The sequence below is a fragment of the Protomyctophum parallelum genome (genome assembly GCF_964188405.1).
Source record: "Protomyctophum parallelum genome assembly, chromosome: 13".
NCBI classification, from domain to species: Eukaryota; Metazoa; Chordata; class Actinopteri; order Myctophiformes; family Myctophidae; genus Protomyctophum; species Protomyctophum parallelum.
In genome coordinates, this window is record NC_139708.1 from 24856431 (window position 1) to 24882715 (window position 26285).

General features: G+C 42.4%; 2 protein-coding genes across 2 annotated transcripts; both read right to left on the reverse strand.

Annotated features, from left to right (window-relative positions):
- Positions 1-1040: 1040 nt before the first annotated feature.
- On the reverse strand, positions 1041-4015 carry LOC310868793 (uncharacterized protein). Its single transcript, XM_083779262.1, has 5 exons — positions 3866-4015; positions 3264-3424; positions 2689-2799; positions 2028-2159; positions 1041-1447 (listed from the first exon to the last, which is right to left on the reverse strand). The coding sequence occupies exons 1-5, from the start codon at positions 3879-3881 to the stop codon at positions 1265-1267; spliced, it is 603 nt and encodes a 200-aa protein (XP_083635388.1). The 5' UTR covers positions 3882-4015; the 3' UTR covers positions 1041-1264.
- A 12123-nt stretch (positions 4016-16138) lies between these two features.
- On the reverse strand, positions 16139-25865 carry psmd3 (proteasome 26S subunit, non-ATPase 3). The gene is made up of 12 exons (XM_083779603.1): positions 25554-25865; positions 24189-24379; positions 23460-23600; positions 23157-23293; positions 22473-22663; positions 21499-21602; positions 21112-21226; positions 20901-21020; positions 20207-20310; positions 19808-19963; positions 18633-18683; positions 16139-16501 (listed from the first exon to the last, which is right to left on the reverse strand). Exons 1-12 carry the CDS (start codon positions 25711-25713, stop codon positions 16424-16426), a joined length of 1548 nt encoding a protein of 515 aa, XP_083635729.1. The 5' UTR covers positions 25714-25865; the 3' UTR covers positions 16139-16423.
- Positions 25866-26285: the final 420 nt, after the last annotated feature.

Consider the following 26285-nt stretch of genomic DNA (forward strand, 5'->3'; position numbering starts at 1 on the left):
AACTATCCTTACACCTGGGAAAAACTGAATCCATCCTCTTCGGATCAAATAGTAATCTCAGCAAGGCAGATGGCTTCTTGGTTAGAGTGGGTGACAATATTATCACACGAAAAGATCAAATTACCTACCTAGGTTCCATCCTGGAGGCCAATCTTTCCGGTGATAAGATGGCCACCAACGTAATCAAAAAAGTCAATCAAAGAACAAGATTCCTTTACAGGATCTCCTCACTGGTCAGCAAAAACACCTTGAAGACCTTAACAGGAGCCCTCGTACAAGGTTTCTTTGACTATGCATCCACCTCTTGGTACCACAGCACCTCAAAGGCCCTTAAAACAAGGCTCCAGACCTCCCAAAACAAACTGGTCAGGCTCCTACTTGGCCTCACCCCCCGAACCCACCTCACCCCTGCCCACTTTGACAGGCTGGGATGGCTTAGGGTCGGCGACAGAGTACAGCATCTTGCAATGGGTCTGGTCCACAAGATTCGATACACCACCAAGATACCCATGTACCTGTCTAAATACTTCCTTAATGTAAACGAAGTCCACACCCACAACACCAGAGGGAGTGCAACAAACCATGTACAACCCAGATTCGGCACAAACAAGGGACTAAATTCTTTTCGCTCCTATGCCACCAAAATGTGGAACGCCCTACCAACAGTCATTAAGACATGTGAATCCCTTGACTCCTTCAAAACCGCTCTCAAAGGGCACCTACGGATGGCTGCAATTCGAAACTGGCCTCTGTAAAATCTGAATCCCCCACCCCATTTCCCCTCACTGTATATGTATCTTTTCCCTTTTTGCTCCCTATATGATGAATTCCTGTTCTGTTCTTTAGCTACATAGAAGTGTCTATTTGTATGTCTCTAAATGTTTTGATGAATTGAACAATGTGGACCCTGTTGTAAACAAGTGTAATGCTTAATTGGGTCGTCCACTCACAGTTAACAGTCTTTGTATTGAGTTTGTGCTTAAAATGTACTGTAAATTCTACAAACTGCTGAGTCAGACGGAGCGGAGGTGAGGTTGCGGTCAGCCAGTTATGTAAATATTCAGCAGAAGAGGTAGTGAGTTTTCCATGCAGGCTATTTTAAATATTAAATGCTAACATCCTTGAGCTTTGTATGGATTCCTGAAAGGGTTTTTCAGAGCACTAAACGGTGGCTTTCTGTGTTTCACTTGCTGTCCAATCCTGAGCCGCCCCCTGTGCCTACGGGTATTTCTAGTACAGACGTTGGGGTTCGGTACGGTTTCTCTCAGGCCTTGTAGCTGCTGATGTTTCTCAGGCTACGTACCAGATCGTGGCAGAAGATGCGTAGCCGGGCAAGGGTCTGGTGACTGGCCACCTGCAGCTCGTAGTTGCCGGAGTCGGTGAGATGAGATGCCAGGTCCGGACTCTGGTACTCTTCTATGTCGCTCAGCTGAGCCAACGCCTGCATCTGGAGAGAGAGAGAGAGAGAGAGACGCTGATAATAAACCACAGGACACTTCACCAGTTTTCAACGTCTTTTCATATAATTGGTCCTCACTAATGTTCATGATAAAATAGCACAATCTTTTCTCGGTCTGTGTCTCATAGGAGGGCTGTGGACAGTTACAAAACCCGTCTTCCAGTGACGTCATTTTTTTTAACAAGATGTTTTTTTTTATAATTTATAATTAGATTTTTATGATGGCTTCTAGTTCTATTATCGCATTGTAACGTTTCAGGAATAGAAAGCCTACAGTTTCTATTAGCTTGGATTCCCCATCGATGATGTCACTGGTGGACAGGTTAGCCTGTCGTCGCCCCCCCCACCCCCCCACCAAAGTCACAACATGTTGCATCATGACGTGTTAGTCAGTTTGTATAGATCTTAGTTAGTAGGTCTTAATGCTTGTATACCATGTCTGTGTATTATGTGTGTGTGTGTGTGTGTGTGTGTGTGTGTGTGTGTGTGTGTGTGTGTGTGTGTGTGTGTGTGTGTGTGCGCGTGCGTGCACTCCGTGCAGTGTATGCATGTGAGCGGTCAGACTTACGTTACGGATTTGTCCCAGAAGGTCTTGCAGGTCATTCATGAGGTATGTGAGTCCTGACAGCTTGGTAGCGAGGGCTCCCAACAGGTCGTGGTACAGCCGGACTCCTGTTGACATGCGGCTCAGACAGCGCTCCTGCACACACACCGCAACAGAATCACACGTCAGCCGAGCCATTGCAGCACCACAACTCACACAAAAACAAAGGAATCACGACGTTCCAATGCAAACCCACAATCTCAATTTGATTTATGTTCCATCATGGATTTGATTCAGTGCACTACAAAACATAACAGGAAAAGTATTTAACTCTGTGCTAAATTAACATAATAGTTTACAGTATATAAAAGCACAAATAGGAGTATATGGATAGAAGGGGGAAAAAAGCAAAATAAGTGATCTTAATCATTTTCTCACCTCTATCCTCTCTATTTTCCACAGAAACTATACAATGACAGAGTGCAGTCATAATCATACAGATGAGCGAATGGACGCACGGACGGAGGCACGCTTGCACGCACACTTGCACGCACAGGACTCTGTGCTAAATTACACACACACACACACACACACACACACACACACACACACACACACACACACACACACACACACACACACACACACACACACACACACACACACACTGCTAGGTAGTACTCACCAGGGTGAAGTCTTCAGACAGTGGTTTTAGTATTGGAGCATCTCGGATGCCCAGTGACATCCTCATGTTGTCTAGGTGTGCTGGCAGGCTGGACAGGTCAAGCTTCAAACCCTGAAGGGAGCAGGAAGACAGGAGCCTCTGGTTACGGATGTATCATGAACACGCACACACACACAAACATGTGTGCACGTGAATGACTGCATGCACTCCCTGACACTGTAAGTCTCTCATTTTGTCTCACAAGCATGCACGCACGTGGAAACGCAACACACAATATTATGCAAATGACTAGATCTCTAACAGCCCACATAGCTATGGAGTTGCCCGGACTTGTAGTCCGATTACCTGAGACAGCCTATCATTTCGATGCTCACAACTCCTTATCAGTGTCACTATGAATCAAGACAATCTGATAATTTTAAATTGAAGAGTAGGCCTAGTTCACCCAAAAGGCCAAAACTGATGGGGATTCTCCAAATACCAGTGCGTACAGTGATTCCACTGCTGATAAAGATCAGGCTGAACCTCCAGGCTGGAGTATATAGGCAAATTATATGTAAAGGCATTACAGTTACCTCCTCTATTACAATGGCGCTATACACGGGGACCATGTCAACGCGGATCTTCAGCACAAGAGTCTTCATGAGCTCCGTGGTCCTTTTGAACTCTGGGTCATCCAACAGCCGAACAGGTGCAGAGTGGACCAAAACGGCCATGCAGCACTGCAGGGCAACAACTGGAATATGTATATGAGAGAGAGAGAGAGAGAGAGAGAGAGAGAGAGAGAGAGAGAGAGAGATTATAGGAAATGCCATGCCGACGCGTTCAGGTCGTGCGTAAAGTGCGCAGTAGTCAGTTACAGAGAGACTATTGTCTAGTCTACTTACTCTACTATAATAATAATAATAATAATAATAATGGTGTCTTTTTAAGTAACCAAAAAGCTTACTATAAAAGCTCCAACGTTCGCACCGGACTATCTCCATTCTCCACAACTATATACTGCAAATGCAATGCATGCAAGATCAAACACAGTTCTAGTACACATGTTGTGTACACAGTAGCCTACACACTTGCCTAAATAAACATGCTTCAGTGGCGTATGTTTAAACATAGCTAGGATGCGTTATCAAAATAATATATAGACCTAATTAAGCAACTGACTCTGTAGACTTACGGAAAAGACGGTTCATTCTGTGTCTATGGAGGTCGCAGGTGGTCCCTTACACTTACAGTTCCTTCAGTAGAGGGGACAACTTCTGTTCTGCGCCATTTGCACGACAATTGAGTTTTTATGCCGAAATATTTCTCTCGTGGGATTTTCCAGTGACGGCGAACAGGCATTGTAAACGTTACTTTGCAATAACTAAGAAGCATCGGATGACTCCGAGAATTCCCGGAGTGACGAAGATATGAGGGGTTGAGTCAGGTAGCGAGGGCGTCACCAAGGTGTGAAGTATCGTTCCATGTAATTCTTCCTGCATGCCAGTGCATGGGATGGTATTCCCATGATGGAACGACCATGCCACCATGGGACACTAATGGTAACAGGATAGGATTAGGTGGGTTTTTTTGCCAATTTTTTTCTCTCCAAACTATATTTGAGAAAAAAGTAAAGACGTGCCCAAATGCCATCCATCTAGATCTGCTGCCTAGCCTAATAACTTTTACTACTATATTACTAATTATAACAAATGGATTAAGAAAGACGCAGGGTAAAATTAAATACTGTTATTGTCTTCACATTTTCACATTTGATTGACGTAGCCTAATGTTTGTGTAGACCTATATTGCACACATTTAAACAGAAGCCTGTATAGGCCTACTATACAACCATTTGTGCAATATCATCAATAAAAAGTTATAGTTAACTAACAGTCATCGACATGCACAAGTAAATTAATTTGTAAACCTATATCATTCGTGATTCGTATGTAAAAAAATGCCAGGACATATATCTCGTCTCTAAATGAAGGAGCTTCCTCTGCAGGCTGATGGCTTGGAATAAACTCCCACTCTACACCTTAAACACTTTTATCTGTAGACAGCTTTACAGTTCAGCTCAAGACTAATTTCTGTTCACTGTTAGTTGAGTTTTTGAGCGGTGCTATTAACCGCTGCCAAGAACAGCCGTGTGTGTATGTGTGTCTGTCTGTCAGAAATTCAGAATATCTGTAGCACAACCTATTTACCCCTGCAGATCATTGGGGTCATTCACAGTCAGCAGTCAGCTAATTGGGGCCTGCACATTCGGGTCGTACGCAGGCAGGCAGGAGGCGCGCACGCGGGCAAGGGCACGCACGTGCACACACACACACACACACACACACACACACACACACACACACACACACACACACACACACACACACACACACACACACACACACACACACACACACACACACACACACACACACACACACACACACACACACACACACACACACACACACCCCATGCAAGAGCTTTTATAGATAGAGATAATAATGCCATGCCAACAATATTAATAATAATTATAGTTATACAGGTGTAAAGCAGTGGGTATGACATTATTATTTATTTTTTCATGAATGCTCCATCCATGTAATATTCTTTGAGAAGAGAGGGTAGAGGTAGAGTGAGAGCAAAGGGAAAGATGAGAAAAGAAACGGCTTGAAATAGAACATGAAGATATATACATACATCCCTAGCTTGCGCCACCCCTTAACCCTTATCCCTAAACTTATTTGCCATTTTTACTATAAAAAAACCCTTTTAAAATAGTTCAAATAGCTGATCTACAAGCTCACAACATGTAGATGTAGATCGGCTATTGAACAATTTTAAATTTATTTTCAAAATAGTAAAAAAAATGTTTAGGGATAAGGGTGGCGCAAGATGGAGCCCTATGTGTATACAGTGTATGTGAAGGCAGATGCGCATGCTATTCAGAATTAGCTTCATTTGCAGGTGTGTATATGCTATTTTGAAACACCCATGAGGATGTTACAGTGTACATGTATTGTTCTTAAAGGCACACTCCCTTCATACAATTTACAATTTAGACAATTTAGGCATTTAGCAGACGCTCTTAATCCAGAGCGACTTACATTTAAGCAAGAACAAAAGCATGGGAATACATCACATAAAAGCATTTATCATGAAACATGCGTAAACTAAGAAAGTAACAGTGGAATATCTATATAATGAAACTATACATACACTATACATATAAACTATACATATTTACTACTATGCTATACATATGTACTATGGCGTGCTATGACTATATACAATACAATCATAGTGCTGTCTACATAACATGCTATAAGTCTGTGTCAAATGCTATCTAAGTCAACAGAAATGCTATCTAAGGGATTAGGGTAAATGCTATGGGCCATGATGGAGTCTGAAAAGGTGGGTTTTCAGGCTACGGCGGAAGACCCACCTTTCATAGGAATATAGTTTGACATTAAGTGCATGAAGTATAGTCCCCCCCCCCTCCCCAACACCACAGCACATTGGCATGGTGGGTTGTGGATGAATGACTGCAGATTATTATCTCTGTCAATCAGAAAATAAATACATCATTTCCGTGCTTGTGTGCAGCAGGCCTATAGCACAATATGAAATGTGTGATGTGGTTTGCACCTATTGAATGGCAAGAGGAAGACAGAATTGGAGTCTATTGATTTTTATTTAATAATTAAGCCTACTTACGCTAATAACCTACTCACTGCATTGATGAAGAAGATGGCTACTAATAAGTATTGTACCAATCCATGTGTTTTCCTTCATCTGCTCATTGATGTTGAAAGTATAGGCTTATAACTTTAAACAAGTTTAAAGTCTTCAGTAAAAGTCAACCTATTTAAATGGACTAGACAAGATTAAAGCCAGGTCATGCATAAGTATTTTACTTGAATATGTCTAGGGAGTGTTATACATTGTTGTGTGGCAGTATCACACAGGTAACAATGCATTGCATGAATTCAGCACTGTAACACAATACTTTGGAAACATTTTCCAGTGCATTCAAACACGCTGACCTTTCTCTGCAGGGGACTGCATGCATGCTTCATTGCTTTAGTCACAGACACTAGTCTTGCTTCTTTTATACCCGCATTCATTGTTGTTTAGTACCATTTATTTTTCCATTGGTGTGAATACCAGGCTTACACCCTGGCATTGTTGCAAATGCCTCTCAATCAGTTGTTGCACTGAGCCGTAGCCTATAGGCTACTTGCGAAACAGTTGGATGACTGTCAAATGTTGAGAAGAGAATCAGATTGAACCTTGAGGGAATGTCAGAGCTGTTTGACATTTGGAGTGTTGTAACTCTCTCTTTCTCAATGGATCTGTTCCAGACCCCACACACACACACACACACACACACACACACACACACACACACACACACACACACACACACACACACACACACACACACACACACACACACACACACACACACACACACACACACACACACACACACACACACTGGTATAGTATGAGTAGTGGAATGTGACCAACAATAATTATACAGTTACTGACATCACGCTATTTTGAAATAGGACAATTACACTCAGCCAGTGAATTTCCACTATACAGCTGCTGCAAAAAAGTATATAGACAAAAGGTATCCTTCCTCCAAGTTGTACTGCTTGTTAAGGTGTAGACTTGAAAATAAAAAAGGGAATCCAAGGCACTCTGTCTTTGGTGAAAAATCAAATAGTTTATTTGATGAGCAAGGCAAATAAATAACAGGACCTACGCGTTTCGACCAAAAGGTCTTGGTCAGGGTCTATCTGCCAGCTTGGCTGATTAATCACCCTTAAATACAGCCAGGTGGTGGGTGTGATCCAATCATGTCATTACATCATTATTATTTCATTTTAGTTACATAATTTCGTTATATATATAATCAAACAAACAGAAAAGTAAAAGACAACTAGAAAATTAGCAATTTAAAAAAAATGCAGAGTGTGGTTGCCGCAGTGGCTTACATATGCCCCTCCCACTAGTATTGCCAGCCAATTACAATTTCAAGTCACGCCTTAGTTCATGCGTAAGTAATTCGGAGGGGATTTAACCCCCGAAATTCATGTTTTTGCGACAAACGGTTACATTTCTCGCATTTGCGGCGCCCCCTATGGATGAAAATGGAATTGCTTTAGAACTTGGTTGATTGAACCACCCCGGACATGTGATTGAAATTTGGGATGGATTGGACATTCCGTTCATGATTTATGGCATTTTTTGTGATATAGGCCCCTCCTACTAACTTCGGAAGACGATTACGGCCGAATGATACGCACTTTCAAAATTCTGCAGTTCAGTTTTAATTGGATGGGTCCAGAGATCACGTGTGCCGATTTCTGTGAGATTTGGACAAAATCTGTAGGAGGAAAAGCAAAAAGTGTGTTTTGGACAAAATTCAAAATGGCGGAAAATCTATCATGGCGGAAATGGGCGTGGCCTATATGGGGAGATGCGTCATGACCCAAGGAATCCAGGGGAAAAAAATATTTTGATTTTACGACCTACGGTTCAAGAGTTATAAGCCAAAAGGTAAAGTGGGCTGTTATAGCGCCACCATGAGGCCGACCGATAAAATTTTAGGGTTAAATAATTTTAGGGATAATGTTGAATTATCCCTAAAAGTTTTGTAACTATAGTGATTACAGTCTCCGAGGAACAAATACTTGAATGTGAATTTTTGCCTTTTCCCATTCATGTCAATGGGGAAATTTAATTCACTAATAAATTCATATCAATTAAACTATACAACATTTCTCTTAACAAAATACAAGCACACGATTCCCGATTTTTCCGTACAGCGTACAGTGTGGGAGGTATAAAGCGTCAAAATAAAGACTACTCCAGTGAAATAATAAAGTGTCACAGTTACAAGAGTCTGGTTGCCCATTCGGGCAACCACACTAATTATTGGGAAAACAAAGGAAAAATAATAAAGTAAATATTTATATTGACACATTGAAACAGTAACCCAAATCACAGAAAAAAATGCAGGACCATCAGAGAAAAGGCAGAAGATTTACTTCATCATTTAGGCTAGGAAACATTGTGGCTTTTAAAGTTACTATACAAAAAGTTTGTTGAGTCTATCACCACCTCTGATGTCGCTTGGGACATCAGAGAGGAGGGCCTCCCGTGGCCTTTTTCATGATAATGGACAGCCGGATAGCTGTTTTGTGTTCTCCCAGTCTGTCCTTAAATCTACGTTTGGTTCTGCCTATAGAAACACCCACAGGGACATTCGAGGCGATAGTCAATGAAAGATGTGTTGCAATTTGTAAAATGGTTGATTTTGTATACATGGTTGGTGAACACATCAATGCATTTATTTGTTTTGGGAATATTGGCAGTGGGTACAGTGACTAATCAGCCAAGCTGGCAGATAGACCCTGACGAAGACCTTTTGGTCGAAACGCGTAGGCCTAGGTCCTGTTATTTATTTGCCTTGCTTATCAAATAAACTATTACATTTTTCACCAAAGACGGAGTGCCTTGGCTTCGATTCCCTTCTTTTCTTTTCAAGTCTGAAACTTACACCTTGACAAGCAGTACAACTTGGAGGAAGGATACCTTTTGTCTATATGGTTTTACCTGTATCACCAAAGAGCACCCATCTAAGAGCCACTAACAGATCCCTGCAGCACTTCTATCCCTCTATTTCTAAATGGTTATAGGACTAATTAGTATTATTAACAAAATAAGAACACAATAAGAAAAACAAATGCTGAGTAATTGTAGTAAAATATTCGGAGGTGCTTTAAAAATGTAGTACAGTGCACGCTCGCCCATGTGTACAATAAGTTTAGGGTTAGGCATTGTTTTAATGAGGTTACGCTTAGGGTTTTGGCACCGTTTTACTGAGGTTTAGGTTAGGAATAAGTTTGACTTTTGAAAAACACATTTTTTGATATTACTCTGTCCAAAAATCCAGCAAATCGTTACACACTATCTATATAGTCATGTGTTCAAGACGGATCTGTCCGGTATCCCCCCATTTTCCCTCACTGTATATTGTATCTTTTCCCTTTTTTTGCTTCCCATATGATGAATTCCTGTTCTGTTCTTTACCTACAGAGAAATGTCTATTTGTACATCTCTAAATGTTTGTATGTCTTTAAATGTTTTGATGAATTGAACAATGTGGACCCTGTTGTAAACAAGTGTAATGCTTAATTGGGTCGTCCACTCACAGTTGACAGTCTTTGTATTGAGTTCGTGCTTAAAATGTACTGTAAATTCTACAAACTGTTAATAAAGATTTCAATCAATCAATCAAAAGTATTTCATAATTTTATGCCATACTAATTGGGTAACATTGGCATTCAAAGTTTGCAGGATTGGCCCGTTTTGAACAAAAAGCCTCAAATCATGAATGCAGCGTGCAATTTACATGAAATCTTTCACAGACTTTCCTACTAGGCTGAGGAATATATCCCACCCTCTTCACATTGGCCTGTTATAGCGCCACCAACAGGTGGATTTTTGCAAGACACATTTTTGGAACAAAATGCCTCAAGGCCTAAGCAGGGGTTTTCAACTGATTGTGAACCAGTGACCACCACCCTGACTTCGAATCAACCTGGGGACCACTATTGTGTTGGGTGGGGAACTGGGGATATGGGCTAAGATTAGTGCTTTTGCAAGTTAACACTTGCTATGCATCCCATGTGTATACATCCCACTGTTTCTGGTAAAATGTCCTAATAATAATGACTCAACCAGACAATCCGGTGCACTTCCCCCTTCTTGAGATTCTGTTGAATTTCTTGAACTCCAACTTGTCAGTAAATTACTACATGGATGGACTCATCACAGGTCACTAGAAGATTTAAAACAAATCCTACATTACTAAATGCATGGTCAGGGACCACATGCAATACCTCCACGGACCACCAGTGGTCCACGGACCACCTGTTGAAAACCCATGGCCTAAGAGACATGACACCCATTTCACATTGGCCTATTCTCCATATGCAGGCCATCTTACCATATAAGTTAATGGCAAGGTGCACCGTGCTACCTATAGGAGCAACTTCAAATGGCAGCCCATTCATCCAAACAGAAAAGTCCTATCTGATAGTATTAAACAACATCAAACTCACCAACATTGCAGCTGTACGGAAAGCTTGAATTATTCTCTTTCTATTCTCTATATTATATATACACTATATTACAAGTGTTTGTTTCATAAAATCACACCTGTGTGAACTGAGTGGTGCAACTCCCCTCTCCCCCCTCCTCTCTCTCTCTCATTAGCAGGCAACAGCACGTGCAGCACTATCTCTCTCTCTGTTTCTGGCAAACAGCGCCCCCTACTGGTACTAATAGTCATTATCGTGCTCATGGCCACATAGGTAGGTGAACACGGACATTGCTGTTCTTTGAAGTGGTTGCACCACTCAAAAATGAGCTACTTTGTGTCCTTGCAGGTGATTATTTTTCTATGTGCTGGAGTTTGGAAGTGCTCGTTAGATATCACTCAACTGTCCTGTGTACTACCTGTTTTGAATTAGCACATAATGCAAGAGGCAGCAGAACATTGCTTTACTGAAAACGAGTGCTTCCAAACTCTGATGGAAACATGGCCGCGGTCTGCAAATGGTCAATTATAGCGCTACCAGGAAGCCACAACCTGACCTACCTGCACCACATACTCATGATTTTTCAAAAATAGCAGACCTACAAGCTCATAGCGTGGCACAGAGTGTGCCGTGCTATAAGCTTGTAGGTCTGCTATTTTTGAAAAATCGTGAAAATGTGGCGCAAATCTTTGGATATATATTCTTTCAGAGCGAACGTTTTTAACTCAAATCTTGCTTCTGAGGGGATCCTGGAACAACATATTTTCAGATGGGGGTCAGCGGCGAATTACATATACGTTTTGGGGTCCTTGACATGAAATATTGAGAACCACTGATATAGAAACATAGGGTTTTCAGAAAACTGTCATGATTTAGAACACATTTTGTAGAATCTAACTCAGGTCTAAATGGCAGAATATACATTGTATACAATATTTGATTAGGATACCAATTGTAGGCCTACCTATTCAGAGACCAAACACATAGTCGTATAGGTACATTTCATTACAAAATGCAAGCTCCGTTGGTAGATTTCCTATGAAGGTGATTCTTGTGCTATAATTCAGAAATTAGGAAGTAACTCATGTTTCAGTAACCAACGAATGACGTGAGTTGCATGAGAATGTAACTCCCTCCTTACTGGCCTACCAGCATGTGCACTTAAGCCTCTCCAGTTGATCCAAAATGCCGCAGCTCGCTTGGTCTTCAACCAGCCAATGTTTCATGTTTCCCCCCCTGCTCCGCACCCTCCACTGGCTCTCGGTCGCTGCCCGCACAGAATACAAAACTCTGATGCTGGCATTCAAAGCAACCAAAGGTATGGCTCCCCCATATCTTGCAAGTATGATCGAACCCTACAAACCCTCGCTCGCACTCAGATCAGCCAACGCAGGGAAGCTGGAAGTACCCTCACTAAAAACGCCGGGACAACGCTCCACACGTCCCAAACTCTTCTCCCTTCTGGCTCCAAAACTGTGGAATGCACTTCCCATTGCAGTCAGAACTGCAGCATCACTCCCAATCTTCCACCGTAGTCTGAAAACCCACCTTTTCAGACTCCATCATGGCCCATAGCACTTACCCCACCCCCTTAGATAGCATTTCTGTAGACTTAGATAGCATTTGATACAGACTTATAGCATGTTATGTAGACAGCACTATAATTGCATTGTATGTAGTCATAGCACGTCATAGTACATATGTATAGCATAGTAGTATAGATGTATAGTTTATATGTATAGCTTCATTATATAGATATTCCACTGTTACTTTCTTAGCTGACACATGCTTCTTGATAAATGTTTTTATGTGATCTATTCCCATGCTTTTTTTGTTCTTGCTTAATGTAAATCGCTCTGGATTAAGAGCGTCTGCTAAATGCCTAAATTGTAAATTGAATACAAAAACAAGTCTAAGCATTTACAGATAAATTGAATCCTGTGTGTGACTTGTAGGCTACAGTACTTTGGCAGTATTTCACCATCCATTTCTAAGTTTCAAGTCGCCTGGCATTGCAGTCAATCCATTAGGCTAAATTAGAATTTGCAAACATAATATATAAGTCCTATTTTGAGTCCTATAAGTGCTTAGAGTACCGAACAATATTTATGTAATGCTACACTGAACACCAGGTACACCCGTTTCCCTCATTTCTATTATTTCGGCATGCACTATCAAGTCGGTTTGTTATTTCTTCGGGTGTGGCAACTGTCACACATCACTTCCAATACAATGCAGATTATTTCATTTACCCGTCACTCAACCTCATGTATCCAAGTTCTCGGATTGTCTGCCATGGCTGAGACACACTGTTAATAATACATAGATGCACATACTGTTTACGGGAATCACGGCCTGTGTCCAAGTGGCATGCTGCTACTGGCCCCACTGGGGGCTTAGGACGGCTGGTGAGATGTTAGCAGCAGGTGTTGAAGGCTCTATATGCACTGTGTGTGGGTTGCTTCCGGGCCTGGCTATTCTTTCGTCAGAAGTGATTTATGTGCATTGTGTCATCAATGCTGTCAATTCTATCTTGATGGATTTTTAAACCAACCGCACACTGTAACCTTGCATCACCTCGGTGGAAAGCCTTGGAGGAAAGCCTGGTTTGTATCGAAATCGTCGTGTGATCTGGTCTAGACCGGATGGTAAAAACTCTTATACCCGTTTGTGGTTTCCGACTTTTTCAGCATCACTTTTGTTTTGGGCCCGTTTGTTTTTAGACTTGCATGACGCTACGAGTTGGAATAAAATAGATATACCAAACAAATTATTCCAAGACGTACTTGAAGAAACGTGTCGGATTCATATGCCGCTTATAGGCCTTTATTGGGTAGGCCCTAAAATACATAAACCCGAAAAGGAATGCTTCCCAGGCTACTGACGATAAGATTAGAAATACATTTAGCAGAACTAAAGAAAACATTGCATGGATGCACCTGGGGTGTTACCCCTCACTCAGGTGGCCCAGCCGGGGTGATCAAGTCCCGATGTACGTCCCAGTAGCTACCCTCGATCAATCCCATTAGGGAAAGACCAATGACACAGTTCGTTGCTCCGGAACTACTCGACCGGGACTGGGAGGAGCATCAATCTGCCACGTGGCAGGACTAGGCTCTGTGGGTTGACTCCTGTCCGGGCCCCTCCTACGTCTCACCAGGTGCACTCCTGCTCTCAGCAGGCCCATGACCTGTGCGTTGCACCAGACTCCCAGCACCAGGCACTTCATTCAGGAGTGGATTATAATTAGCATGGGTAAACCCCTCCCCCTTCTCCAGATTTGCATTCCGTTGTCCAGCAGGGGGAGTGAGTTTACCCAGGCTAGATTATAATGGCCCTCCTAAAGGTGTTTTTTGGGCTTCCTCCCCCAGAAGACACAGGCTGGGGTGCCAACCCATACTGCTCCCGGGTGCCGGCTAATGATGATAAGATTAGAAATAAATGTGGTCAGTGGTGTTGCATGCACCAGGAGGGACTGACAGAGACATGACTTCCAATGCCATCGGTAATAAATAAATAAAAATAAACACTCGCACTGCTCGTGTGACAGCCGGTCAACCCCCCACGGCCAATGAGGAGTCAATATTTTTCCCTCCTATACAGGATTAATGTTCGTTTTAAAAACGCCATTGACAATAAAGATAATTTTTGTGTCAATGTTTGTTTCAGTTTTACATCATGTTGTAAGATGATAAGAGCGCCCCCCTCATTTCACATAGGTGTGATTTTTTAATGTGAGTTTCCCTGCCCACATGCCAGTTTCTTTCTACATGCAGGTGTTCGGGTGAATTTACACAATGGGCTTCTTTTTTACACTGCACCATTCACACATGTCCCAGGAATGGGTGGATCAAAGGAGAGTTTCCGGCTCCATTTCTTTTCATCTATCATTTTTTAAATGATACATTTACCAATGCCCCCCATGATAGGGCCCTTTTTGTTTTTGTGGAAAGTCATGATGAAATATTAAAGAGTACCTCAAGTTTCCATGTATTGTTCAAAAGTTTAGTGTTCTAGCGCTAAAAGACGGTGATCCTCTTTTTTTCCAAAGGAAACTGTTGAAATCATCCCATTATCTTTGAACCTTTTTTAAGTCTATGCAACAGGGAGCAGAAATGGAATGACCAGCCTCAAAGAAATGCGCTTTGAGGGTTTGAGTTTGGCATTCCATACACAAGCACAGAATTTGTTGCTCAGATCCTAATCTCTCAAAACAGATTGCAGATGGGTTCCCAGATTGCTCAAATCCTAGTCAGTGATATGTAATGGCATAGATAGACCAAGTAGCGTTTTACTTTTAACATCGTCAATCATCATTATGGGGCTACCATGTTCTACAATTCTTAAGGGCACACGATTCACACGCCACATATAGTAGGTAATTTCCCTCTTGGGGAAAGCATGCGCTGTGACGTACATTCTGGAGGAAGCAGGTCTGAATAGACTCAACGTCACAGGTTTCCAGCGGGGACATTTAAAATTGTGCAACTGAGGATCAGATGTTAAAATATGCCAGTCAGCGTCTACAGGTATGTAAAATCACAGAGAAAACTGAGTAATAAACAGTATTATCTTCCACCACATGTGATAACATGATTGTTCCCATCAAACATAGTCATATTAAAAGTTCAGTAGAATATAGGCTACTTTACTAGGTTTCTCAAAAGTAAAAACATAATTCCTGAATCACCTTCACACCATTGTAATAATTTCCCATTGTTAGAGCCGACTTTGAGGTGAGACTTTCCCCTCCGTTGGGCATAGCGTAAAGAGCAAAGACAGTGAGTGACAGGTTAACCTGATCTTGACCTACTTGTGTAGTTTGATTGACATCAAACACATCTTGGTGATGACAGCCGTCCCACTCTCTGCAAAGCCATTGGATAATAGCCACATTTGAGAAAAAAGCACCAGTCCTGCAGTGGTTTGAAAAGGGATAAAAAAAAAGTAATGCTGCATAAAGTACCTTATGTCCTACTCTGCAGTGGGACCAATTTAGTTCTTCTCAAACTTCAGTGTTTTTCCAAACAAACATTCTGAAATATTTGCTAAATATGGGCCTGGATATAACACTACATACAATTGGTGCAGCGTGGGCATAAATCGACCCAAGTATTGAACTACAAAAGCGATGAGCGTTGCAACCTACCACCACTGTATAAACATTCTCTTGACAAGTTTCTTTTTCCCCATTATGACGACTCAACGCCATATAGCTCATTGGCCATGGTTGTGATCCAATGTAATTACCTGGTATTTGATTACAATCACCTTTTGATTGCGTCCTCAAAGTCTAGTATGAAAACGTAGAATAAAAAATTTAATAATCACAAAAGGGGCAAACAAATTTAGACAAAAGAAAAGAACATCATTTATTTATTTTCTGCCAAATACTATGGAGAGGAGAATACATAGTTTTAGTTTATACATTTTTTTCTTCTTTTTTGGGGGGTGCACGGTTGTCAGTGAGGCACCAAGGCAGGAACACGTGCCAAATAAAACACACCTCTGTGAAAGGAAGCAAGGGACTGTGGGTAGTTTACTAACGGTTGAGTACGGACACAGAAACACATATCGTGACACCACCCCCAACCTCCCCCTCCAAGAGAACGTTACATTGGCAGACTAAATCAGGGGAAACTATCGTCGTCATCTTCGGCCATCTCCTTGGCAAACTCCAGGTCCTGCTGCTCGCGCTCACGGCGTTCCTACATGTGCACAAACACAGGAAAAAAAATGATATCTTAACTCCATATTCTAACAGTTTTTTCCCTGGAAATGAACGCCCTACTTGATCATACAACAGCGTCACACGGAAGCATCAAAAGTAACAGATCTGCAAGCTCGAGAAGCGACACGTTTCGAGCTTGTAGATCTGCTACGTTTGCTATGAAAAGTAACAGTAGACCCTGACGAAGACCTTGTAGGTCGAAACGCGTTGGTCATTTTCTGTTGCCTTGCTCAAATACATTTATTTTTTTACAAGTGGACATATGAGGTTTCCACCTGACACAGACGTCAGACGATATGTTGTTTTAGGTGAGAACATTGGCCCTGACTGAACAAGGAACACAGCAGGTCTTAACTTAATTTGTTCATAGTCACCGTTTTAGCAGTTCAGCGATTGTTTGAAAACATTAAATCGGACCAAGAGGCAGGTTGACACCTGCCCTAATCCCAACAGCATCTTGTATTGCGACAGAGAGTCAACCAGGTGCTCGATGGAGGTGCAATAAAAGTAAAAAAATAAAGTGGACTGGTGCTACAAAGATCCGTGGCACTGGAATTCTAGAATAAAAGGCGGCGATCCGAACAAAATGGTTAGAAATGAGGAGAGGGTGGATAAAAATCAAGGTACTGATGGGCCCTGATGAAGACTCGTGTGAGTCGAAAGTCGAAACATGTTGGCTGTTTTTAACTTTTCAAAAAATAAATGTACCTTGATTTTTACCCACCGTCTCCTCATTTTTTACCTTGGAGTGCTCGGATCGCTGCCTTTTTTTCTAGCATCTTGTATTACTCTGCAGATCAGAATGCTTTTAATCGTTGTGTGGAGTATAACAGAGCATTATGCAGATTGTTCTTTTAAAGTGCTCCAGAGCGAGAGGTAGAAAGTTACTAAGAATAATGCCAATGTGGTACAGTACCACCACTGTGAGTAAACTAATTCTGAGGTTAAATATCAGCAAAGTGTTCCATTTCAACCTCACTGTTAATCTGTTCCTTTTCAAAGATGACAGTGATGTAAAAAACTAAACATAGTTAAATTAAATAAAAGCATGCCAATAGTCTCCATCCCTGCATGTCAAAAGTTCAAGACTGCCCTCTAGTGGTCAGTCTCTCGCTGCTTCCATTATGCTAAAACACATTCATATAGGAATAACAGTGGGTGGGGGACAGACGGACATGATGGATTCTTATGACAGATGTGTCAGAGAGTAAAAACAGCAGCAACTAATTTAATTAATAGCATCAGCTGTTTACTCTTGGTAACCGGAAGGTTCCCAGTACGATCACAGGCTTGAAGTGTCCTTGAGCAAGACACTGAAACCCTAATTGCTCCCGATGTGCAGGTTGGTGCCTTTCATGGTTTCCTCCGTCATTTGTGTATGATTGTGTGTGTGAATTACTGTAATGCACAATCCATGTAAAGTACTTTGCGCACGGCACACCTAAACCTAACACACCCACTATTCATTGTAACAGATGCAGCTGCGTTGCCGGAGCTTCGTTACCGGAGGTCCGAGAGTAAGCAAGGGGTTTAGCGCTAAATTGCTTATTTTGATCGCTACACTCCAGTGTTTTGTCCCAAGTGGGCCGCCATAAAAAGGCAATCTGCCATTAAACCCCCTGCATATGATCAAGAGCTCTGCTGGGCTAGGGAAGGTTACACATTTTTCACCTCTAACAATCATTCTTTTTTTTTTTTTTAAGATATTTTTTTGCGGCTTACGCCTTTTATTGATTTTTTTTTGAAGGGACAGACAGTAGGCTGACAGGAAACGGGAGAGAGATTGGGGGATGACATGCAGTAAAGGCCGTGTCGGGTCCGGGAGTCGAACCCGCGGCACACTGCGACTGGATTACCAGTCCGGTGCCCAGACCGTTACGCTACGGCCTGGGCCCTAACAATCATTCTTGGATAGAACAACATCCGGTTTTTAACCACTTAAACACTATGAAGTGGAGTCCCCCATTGGTCTACACGAGTACACCCCCCCCCCCCTCATTTTTCCACTGGTCTACACCAATATCTTATTAAATCAATTAAAATGATTAGCTTGATTAACCATTGCAGCCCTACATTGTACCCGTGGGATCATTATGGTGCTTTCTCACCTCTGCCGACTCCAGGTCCTTGTTGTAAGCTTTAGGAGGGAACCGCATGGCCTGCAGGGGGAGACAACGTTCAAGCCACAGAGAAACACATGGATTAAAGCAAAAATAAAGACTAAACATGTTTGTAATGAGACCATGTCCAAATGTGCCATTTGTGAAACAATATGAAAGGAGCCCCATGCACTAGTGCCGATTCCTAAACAATTAACACAGTATATAAAAATGATGATGTTTTCTTCTACATACTGCCACCCAGGTGAAGAAATCCCATATTGAGGGTTTAATCTTTGCTTTTATACAAAACATGCAAGTTATGGAAAATGCTTCTGAACACATTGCTAGTTTGACCACATAAAATCCTCTAATCTTAAAATAATAACCGAAAATAATAAATCTACAAGATTCCATAGAATCTAAATGACTGAAATCAGTTGTGGCAAGTAACTGAGAACTTTAATCCATGCATACTGGCAAGATAAAAAGCCGTCTCGCCTTTTTAGGAGACCGGAATTAGGTGAGTGTATTCATTCCGATGGGAGTGAACGTGAATACAGTTTCTTAATAACCCCATGTTTACTGAACTAAATATTGGACCCTCACCCAATCCCCACAAGCCACATAATATTCTGAACATTTTGACACTTTCTTTTCTCCAGAGACACATCAGGATAAAATCTACTTTTATTTTCCCTCTGTATCTGTATGCAGTTTGTGAACCATTTCTCTAGTGCCTACAATTGGGTGGCCGATCTTTCTAAATCCACTATCTTTGGTCATGAAAAGAGACTGGACTGACAGGATCCGAACCATAAAAAGACATGGGACACTGAGCCCCTTACCTTTTTTTACTATTTTGAAAAACATTTTAAAATGGTTAAAATCTTTTAAAAATAGTAAAATATATGGCTACCAAGTTTTGGGATAAGACGGCGTGAAAGCTAGGGCCCTGAGTGTGCATATAACCATGAGGGGACAAACACCTAGGTTTGCCATGATCATGAAACGGTACTTGGCGATTATTTGACATTGCGATTAACGACTTCATTGTTTTTGGCATTGAATATTGGAAAATAAATTACATGTCCGTTTGGCTTTATGAGATAGTGTGTGACTGTGTGCGTGATTGAGAGAGAGAGAGAGAGCACAAGAGAGAGAGAGAGAGAGCGAGCACTGACCTTGACAGACATGTTGTGGATGTCCAGACAGAAGGAAATTCTCTGGTGGAACGCCAGCTGGGGTTCTCTGGTCCCATAGATGTCCATGGTCTCTTTAGATTGGACAAAACCCTTCTCATGGTTTATGCTGGCCTCAATTACTCCGTCACGGATGGCCTGAGAGAGAGGAAGAGGGAGATGATTCAGAATTAGAATGTGTCCTGATAGCAGAGTAGTAAGTAGTAATATACTTCTTTTGCACAATCTAGTTATTTGTACGACTGTGACAGGAATGCGCCCCAAAATAAAAAACGTTATGGATTTGTCACCCAAATTGTTGTTGGGAAATACATTTGTACGCATTCGTGGATTAAGCAGAAGATGTCACTAAAGATGTCTGCATGTGAATGAGTACGTTACCTTGGCCACAATAAACTCTGCATCCTCTGGACTGTCCAGCTGTAGTTTGGAAGCAATGTCTGCCAGCGAGATCCTGGAATACGAGAGACTGATCATACGCACTCCTATGTACACAGAGAGAGAAAGAGAACAGGGAGAACATTTATCATACATTTGGACATAAATAAGGGTCAAAGACTTTTCTACAACAAGAAATCCTACAAATGAATATATCAAACACAATGTTGATTCAATTTAAGACAAGTTAACCCATTCTGACCTGAGATCAGATTCTAAAAATGTCTTCTACATCCTGACAGTTTTCTGAAAAAGCTATGTTTCTATGTCAGTCTATGTCAGACCTACAAGCTCGTAGCGCGCCACTCGGTGGCGCTCTATGAGCTTGTAGATCTGCTATTTTTCAATAGCTAAAGCATAACATAATGCTAACACCAAAATGGGGTTAACCAAACTCTTAACTAATCCATTAGGCCTTCAATAAATCATACCATTCTCTCACACAGAGAAAGTGCTTCCATTAGGCTATTGCAAATGTCATAGTCATTTCATAGTTTACAGTGAAAGTAGTCAAAGCCTTGGTTATGGCTATATTGATTACATGGTTTTGATGAAATGTATGGGTAAGCACACACATTTATAAACACTGCTATTTTCATAAACCTATTGACACTGTACAGTCACACACACACCCTACCAGTTTTGATGACGTTGTGTCTCAGTCGGATGATCAGTGTGTATGTCCCGTCTGTCTGGAACTTCTCATTAAACTGTTCCAGGGCCACATTGAACTTGGACAGGTTCCCCGTTCTCACAGCTACACACACACAAAAATACAAAGACACTGTCAATTAAATCATTCTGGGTAGCTGGGACATTATGGAGAGTGTGTATGCGTGTGTGTGTACCTTGTGTGAGAAGGAAGTAAGGCATGAGTGATCTTTTGAGCGATGGCTGTCTGAACTGCAGTCTGTCAGGAATCTCCCCCAACAACAATTCAACCACTATCAACAACTTATGGACCTGAAATAGAGAAGGAGAGACCCCGAGACAGGGATACAGATAGAGGGTAAAGGGGTGGGGGGTGGTTTTAGTAGTAGGCTAGGAGATTTAGACAAGTTCAAAGACTTATGGCCACCTAATGACCTAATTAGTCGTGCAGTCTTGTTGCTCGCTGATGTTAACTGTAGTGTACATGACCGTTTTTCAGTAGGGTATCACGTTATTTTCTGTGAAGGAAAGTCTGGCTTGTAGATACATGCAACGTGAGCATAATGAGTGAGCATAGTACTGACCGTCTGTTTGAAGCCCACTGCGGTGTGCTGAGGAGCCTTCCTCAGAGCATTGGTTAGAGTCCTCCTCGCCTCAGAATACTCCAACTGGATGGCCTTGATACGACCTAGAGAGAATTAAATAGTACCAATACTGAAGAAATGTAACCACTGAAGGAAAAAGCCCTTTATAAAAATAGTTATCAAACAAGCTCTTACCTCATGAGCTTGTAGGTCTGTTATATTCAAAGATTTGTTGATATGCTACCTTCTTGCGTTCTTATCCATCACGCACTGCTGTTTTGATTAATTCAATTTAGGTATTTCCCCTCTGTGACAGCCATTCTTGATACTTGCTTTGGTGATTTAAACGCATGCTTCTCATGCCAAGAGCTCCTTTGAGCTCTTTTGAGCTCCTCTTATGTGTTTTTGCACATAATATCATGATATGTCAAAGGTGTAATCTTTTCCTAGTTTTAACATAAGCGTCATTTTGTACTTTCAATAATTGTTAGAAATAGCTCAGAACACATTGCAACACACGTATAGATCTACTATTTCTGACAATTTTGGAACGGTACAAAGACAACTGTCACAAAAAATACAATATAGTGACGGTATTGATGATGACGGTATCTTGTCAAATTTATTTTGTTCGTATCTCTTAGCCCTACGGCAGATGTATCGGCAGGTGGAGATCTCCAATATGTCCGTCTGCATAGATCACCTGCCCTCATGTCCTCTCTCTCTCTCTCTCTCTCCACTCCGTACCAGTATAATACAGATATCTGCCCCCCCCCCCCCTCCTTACCAGTATAATACACGTCCTCCCTCTCCACTCCGTACCAGTATAATACAGATCTGTCCTCTTCCCCCCCCCCCGTTCCAGTATAATACAGGTATATGTCCTCTCCCCCTCCGTACCAGTATAATAAAGATATCTGTCCTCTTCCCCCACCCGTTCCAGTATAATACAGGTATCCCCTCTCCCCCCGTACCAGTATAATACAGGTATCTGGCCCATTCGTTGTTGTTTGCCAGCTCAGGGAACACAGACTTGGACACCAGTTTCTCGGCCTGGTCGTACAGGTTGAAGTGCAGGTAGTTCCTCAACAGCAGGTTCAACAGGACGGCCTGGCCGTCGGCGTCGTGGCGCAGCGTCGCCGTGCGCAGGCGCGTGTGAAGGAAGCTGGAAGAGGGAGGGAGATGACAGAGAGGGGGAGAGAGGAGGGACAGTCAGAGAGAGTACTCTTTACAATAGAGCATCGCAGTCCCGCCCCCTTTCAGAACGATGAGGGAACCAGAAGATAATTCCCCATTCTTTATTCCATAGACTTTTCAAAAAGTTTTTATTTAAAAGGCCTGTAAGCCTCGTACAAAGCCAACAGCCGATTTGACAAATGGTGACATTTGAAACGACTATGGAAAAATGTATGGGGGATTCTTCCTGTACCCTCGCAGCGTGCCCTGCTCTATAAAGTTCCACTGAAAAGTGTGTGTACAGTGTAGGGTTGGTATCCTTTAGGATTTTAAGAAATTCCAGTTCCTTCCTTCCCATAATAGTTCCCCATAACAAATCCAATAGGGGTTCCAAAGGAAACCTTACAGGAATGTAAGTCTGAGAGTACCTCAATGTTGGATCCAGATCCTGTGTGTGTGTGTGTGTGTGTGTGTGTGTGTACCTGCGGATGGTGTCAAACTGGTTGAGGTACTCGTAGACCCGTGCATGGTAATAATAACACTTTGCCGCTACCAGGTCCAGAGCCCTGCGGTTCTGTGAGCCAATCTTCTGCAGCAGGTCGTCTGACACCTTCTGGGCCTACGGAGGGGAGATACCGACATGTATTCTGAAATCTAAAACAGTGTTTCCTGCCTGTGCAACACCATCTGCTAACGAGAACAACACACGCTTCCCGATTCTGGGCATGCAAACAACGCGTTGTGAGTTCACAGATTATCTAATTATTACACACACACACACACACCTCTGTGTATCGCTTGTTGTTGTTGAGGTAGACCACCATTAGGAGCTGCAGATATGCCTCAACCTCTGGCAGGAGAGGAGTGGACGCTGCTTTCCCCGTCCTGGGACGGAACAGGACCTCTCCTTCAGCTGTCTCCATGGGCTAGGAAGAGAAACAGGAGGATGAATGGACAGAAAGACACAGGTAGAAGTAAAGGAAGCATGGATGGATTCATATAAGAGTGAAAAGTGGCGCGATAGGTTGATTGAAAAAGGGTGATGGACGGATGGACAAATTGATGGAGATGAATTGTATTGTGTTGCATCGCAACTTGTAGTGAGCATGACATGTAGAGGTAATATCAAGGTAATATCAAATGCATAGAAATTGTCCTCTAGGATCATAAGAATCAGTATAATATCCAAAGAAAATCAACAATCTGTAGATTGGAACTATAAACACTATAGGATGCTGGGTCAACAATGACCTGGCATCTGTCTACAAACATAACATGCCATCTAAATTACATTTTTAGCCTTTGCATAAGCCTGGCAAGGTCGTTGAGGCTAGCTAGGGTAAGTACTACAGGTTAACGTGGGGTCTGAAAAGGTGAGTCTTCAGTCTGATCTGTTGGAGCTGCCATTTCATTTTTCATTTTCTCCCCCAAAAGAGGGGCGCCAAGGTTCATGTGGTTAAATGGCAGGTGTAAAAAGGGGGTTCTAGGGTAGGCCATCCAGCGGCGCCCCTCACCTCTTCCAGGAACCCCAGCAGGTAGTCCTTGGCCGTGGCGTTGTTGGTGTAAAAGCCGGTCACGGCCTTGTGGAGGACATTGGAGTTCAGGCGGCGGCTGGTGGAGGGTAAAGCACGCAGCGCACGGAGCACGAAGCGAGGCTCTTTCCCCGACACCGCCTTCTCGATCTGCTTCACGTGTTCCTTGATGTCTGATGGAGGACAGAGGGAGGGTGAGGGGAAGGAAGAAGGAACGGTGGATGAGGAGGTGTGTGTGTTGGCGAGGTAGTGGGAGTGGAGAAAAACAGGGCGATGTACAATGGAATGGGTTGAGGAGGAGAGAGGGAGGAGGGGAGAAAAACAGGGCGATGTACAATGAAATGGGTTGAGGAGAGGAGAAAATAAATTGTGATCAAGTAAGAAAAGCAAATTAGATGAAAGTGTGAGGCAAAGGTCAAGCGCAAAGAAGACAGGGAAAGAGCCAGGCATTTAGCACACACACACACACACACAAAATATGTTTCTCCAAAATGTAGGCCTAGACAATAGACATTGCATGAACCCTATTGAAACATCATCAAGAGGGTACATGCATGGTCATGTAAATAGTGTAAACGGAACTAAGTAACTGGGTAAACAACATCAACACATCATGCGTCTAAAAATAAGAGTTAAAGAGTCAAGCAATACAGTACATGTTAATTTTAAAACAAAATAAATGTTTGTAAACCAATTTTATCCAATCAGGAGAGAAGACTCCAAAATGACCATTTAGCAGCTTCCATTTTATAGTGTTCCAGCTCAAATTATGTGTGCTCATTTGAGTTGTCACATCTTTTGCAATTGAATGTGTTTATCTTGTATCTCTCTCCAGATTGGTATTTGGTAGCTGGCCTTTTGTTTACTAAAGATACGGAGGGGCTTCGATCTGTATCACTAGTATTATTTTAACAAAATAAATTAGGTGGCACATCAACGAGAGAGACACACTAGATATATTTCTATCACAACACTGTCACTGGCACAACACAAATCACTGTGAGCTCAGAGCAGAGGTACCAACTGTGACAAATTGTGATTTTGTTCACGTTGTTGCAACTTAGAAGTAGTATGTCCACATAATATTAAACCTAAGACTCTTACCATGGCCATTGGCCAGCCGAGCAATTTAACTCGCCTCGGCTTCTGTTATGGTCAACAGCACCAGACAACTAGCCGCGTTACTGACAACTTAATGTTTACATCCAATACACTCGTTTAGCTTCGTTAGCTGGCTAGGCTAACTAGCTGAACGTCAGTTTTCGGTCACTATAATGGTTAACCATAACCATGTCTTTAACATCGTTAACTGCCAACAACAACCACACGCACGGCGGGACCGCTTACCTTCCAGGGTCAGGCTGTCGAGCTCCTTGGGCGCTTTGACCGCGTTGGCTGCGTCCTCCTCCGGCATGTCCACATCCTGCGGGTCGGGGCCCGAATCTTTGGTCTTGTCGGCTTTGGAGTCCTTAGGTTTCTCCTTTCGCTTGGCGGTTGTTTCCTTCATGGTCAACTGTGTTTAAAAAACCGTGTTATTAAAAAAAAGAAAATAACACAACTAAACCTACTTTGACAGTTTTTGTTATGTTGTTTCTGCAAGTCACACTCGCTGTTCGGCTCTCAGAATGACTGGCAACTATTGTGGGGTGGTTCGCGCACTGCACGGTGGGAGAAAAAGGCCGTACTAGCCGATATAGAAAAGCCTGATTCGTCACTGCTCTTTGAAAAACAGCCGATCTACAAGGTCACAGTATGCGACGCGCTGTGAGCTTGTAGATCGGGTTGTTCTTCCAACACACGACACCAACGTACGACGGAGCTCAACGTTAGACGAAACGAGTCAAATGTTGATAGCAGCCAAATCACTTTCAACAGTCAAAGTGCCAAAGTGGGCAGCCTACCATAATAAAACTATGTATTTTAATACAAAAAAAAATAGATAAGAAAGCTGCAAGAACAGCCGTTTTGTGTTCACTCGTTAATGTTTTCTGTTAGTAAATCCCTAGCCCTGAAACATGACTGCCATGATGATTATCATGACAGTCATGACTTCACTGCACCCTGTTTTTGGCGCTCGCT

What these genes read in the sequence shown, in the direction of transcription:
- psmd3 (XM_083779603.1), bottom strand. Translation starts at nt 25,713, where the DNA reads ATGAAGGAAACAACCGCCAAGCGAAAGGAGAAACCTAAGGACTCCAAA. An exon ending in CAGAGTTTATTGTGGCCAAG is followed by an intron (nt 19,964 to 20,206) that starts GTAACGTACTCA and finishes CCTCTCTCTCAG; the next exon opens with GCCATCCGTGACGGAGTAAT. An exon ending in AGGACCTGGAGTCGGCAGAG is followed by an intron (nt 16,502 to 18,632) that starts GTGAGAAAGCAC and finishes GTGCACATGTAG; the next exon opens with GAACGCCGTGAGCGCGAGCA.
- LOC310868793 (XM_083779262.1), bottom strand. An exon ending in GCGCCATTGTAATAGAGGAG is followed by an intron (nt 2,800 to 3,263) that starts GTAACTGTAATG and finishes TGCTCCCTTCAG; the next exon opens with GGTTTGAAGCTTGACCTGTC. An exon ending in TGTCTGAAGACTTCACCCTG is followed by an intron (nt 2,160 to 2,688) that starts GTGAGTACTACC and finishes GTGTGTGTGCAG; the next exon opens with GAGCGCTGTCTGAGCCGCAT.